General features: G+C 50.6%; 1 protein-coding gene across 1 annotated transcript; it reads right to left on the reverse strand.

Moving 5' to 3' along the window:
- Window positions 1–2,037: 2,037 nt before the first annotated feature.
- CH63R_00551 (uncharacterized protein) lies at window positions 2,038–2,767 on the reverse strand (the record flags this gene model as incomplete). The annotated part of the gene is made up of 2 exons (XM_018295526.1): window positions 2,038–2,422; window positions 2,478–2,767. The coding sequence occupies 2 exons, from the start codon at window positions 2,765–2,767 to the stop codon at window positions 2,038–2,040; spliced, it is 675 nt and encodes a 224-aa protein (XP_018163888.1).

A 2,767-nucleotide genomic window follows, 5' to 3' on the forward strand; every position in this document is an offset into this window, starting at 1 on the left:
TGCCTGGATGAAACCATGCGCAAATTCCAATACTTCACTTTTTTTCCTTTCTTTGAATCACAGGAGTTGGCAAGGATACTACTAAAAAAAAGGAAGGGGGTTAAGAAAGGGAGATTTGACATATTGGCTGGTTGTCGTTAGCGACGTTGTCTGCATACTTCTTCTGTTGATAGCTTTCTTGAAATACCTAGACCTCGAGTCACACAAAGAGTACGTAGGTCCTTTCTGCATAAGCGAATAGAGTTGTATAAACAAGAGATGGTGATATTGCATCATGTTCTAGAAAGTGGTGTCATTGCGCCAGGGATACGGAGTTTCGAGTCAATAGGAGAGACATGTCTTGCCCACATGTCTTTGACAAGCTTGATAACGGGCGCCGCGAGGGCTGGGCCCTGGTGCGGTACCAAATGGGCGGGCTGTCTCTGCCGCTCCGTGCCTGTCTGTCTTGGTGTCGTGTGCCTTCCCATACTGGTTTTTTTATTCTACCGCGGCCTTCGTCCCGCGTTCCCGGCCCTGTGGTGTCTTGATAATCGACTTGTGAATCTTCGGGTCGGATACTGATCAATTAGTCCTTCGGCGGTGATTTCCCTTTTTTTCCTTCTTTCTTTTTTCTTCTTCTTTTTGTCCAATAGGCGAGTTTTTGTTATCGAATCGACTTCGGGGGATAGAAAACCGAAAAGACACAACCTCATCTCCCGTTTCAGAGCTATGGATGTATGACAGCGGTTACGGGCAGCAACAGCTCGCGCACCAAGACTACGGAGAGTGTCTTCCAGCTCAGCGCAAGGAGTAAAAGCTGTCCAGACACATCTCATGGTTCAACGCGACGATGGGCGTTGTTCCATTTCATTCTGGGACTCGTTGTCCTGACATCCGCCCCGTCTGGACCTGTTCCATGTTCCTCATTCGTCCCCTGACTGCAAACGGGTTAAGGTTTTCATACTGGTCGCCATACTTAGCACCAAAAAACGACAGGTGCCGGCAGAGGTTCATGAGTTGTTGGGTGTTCGATTGCTGCCGCCAGCGGCATGATGTCTGACAGGTGTGTAACACCGTCGCTAACGGGTTTGAAATGCGCGCTGCTACTTCCCAATGCAATAATGTAGGTCGTGTACGCGTCAGTCACTATAAATCATTCCACAGCCATGAAAGAAGCCTTTCGAATCCGTCCTGGTCTAATTATCTCGCAGCTCAGTTACTTAGTCACCTAGAAGGCCAGGCTTCTACGCATTGGGCGAACGTCAGGGCTCAAGGCTCCTTGTATCCACCGTCTTCCTTGCTTAATCCAACTTAATAACCATCTCATTGTTTTCAAGGGCTGGCTCATATACGGCCTTGGCGTCTCTCTCTGGTCAGAGATCTAATGACGTCTCCGTCTTAAGTGGGTTGGTTTCCTCGCATCGCTCGACCGGTCCACGACGTTGCTGGACTTGATCATGCCTCGGTCTGTCTACCAGGTTCAGGCGCATATGGCAATAAAAGAGACGTGGATTGCTCATAGGTATCTCCTAGGGTCGAGGGGAGGCGATGTCTGCGTGTGAGAACGGATATAGACACTCTCGCTCAGTGTCATTGTTCAGTGTTCTGCTACACTTGACGCTTTTGACTGTCAACCAATCACCGCGATACTGGATCTTAGCATATCTGTCAGTCGGTACTTGTCCTCGAGGTTCGGCTCGGAGACTTTAATACGTTAGTGTTCTTTGGGGCGAAAGGGTTACGTCCAGCGGGATGTTGTATGTTTCTGATGTCTCGCACGACACGTCGGATGTTGAGATGCTGCCTTCCTAGACGCACACCGCCAACCGAAGGAGTAGTCTGTAGTCTGTTTTTCGCCAACTTTGCTAGCGAGCAAAAGGACACTGTCCTCATCCCTTTGAGCGGGTAGTCCTTCGGCGCTTCGTTCATGGATCCTCAGATGGCTCAATGGTACCAGAGCCCCGATTAAACCAGCACATGTATCGCAACCCTAGACAGACTTAGCCGCGAGGATATGAGGGACCTATGCCTCTGTGTACAAGAAATCAAGAACGGACATCAAAGCTGGGGCTTTGATTCTCGACACACTAGTACGTTCTTTCCTACTCGAGCTGGAGTCAAGACTGTTTTTGTACCGATCCTATCATTCCATGAACGAGAATCATCCAAAGAGAGGGGAAGGAGGCGAACACCCTGAAGGAGCATGAACGGTTCCACAAGTGAATTAGACTCAAAGATAGGCTCAAAAAGCTTCTGGGAGGGGACGAGATCCGCGACGATTACCCCGGCTCGTTGCTGTTGCGAGAGCTGGGAGCGCTGCAGTCCAGCGTGCGCGTGCCCTTCTTCCAATCGAGCGCCTACGGTGTCCTGGCCTTGCAGAACGTCAGGGTTGTCTGTTCGTATGGTTTTGAATGCGTTACTGGCCCGTAAAGTTGTTACTGTTCTAGAGCGAGCCTCGGTCAGCAACCAGTCGGGTATAGAACTGGCAAAGAACGGACATGACAGGAGAGTCGAAGACAGGAGGAGGTAGCTTGAAAGCTATAACAGAACGTACATCTAAGCAGGCGGGAAACTGGACGCAACTTAACTCGCACGCCGGAATGTCTTCCGTTGTCCACGTAGCTGCGCCCTCCGCCGTGGCGTGGGGAATTTCGAGATATATGACATCTGCCACTTTATCACGAAGGATCGACTGCCAACCCTTCCACATCAGCGGGGTAGGAAACCAGGGAGTCTGTGTTGCCGAGTCCATACCGAGAACCCGTGCACAGCCCCGCGGAGAGGGCAT

Source organism: Colletotrichum higginsianum, chromosome 1, assembly GCF_001672515.1.
Source record: "Colletotrichum higginsianum IMI 349063 chromosome 1, whole genome shotgun sequence".
NCBI lineage: Eukaryota > Fungi > Ascomycota > Sordariomycetes > Glomerellales > Glomerellaceae > Colletotrichum > Colletotrichum higginsianum.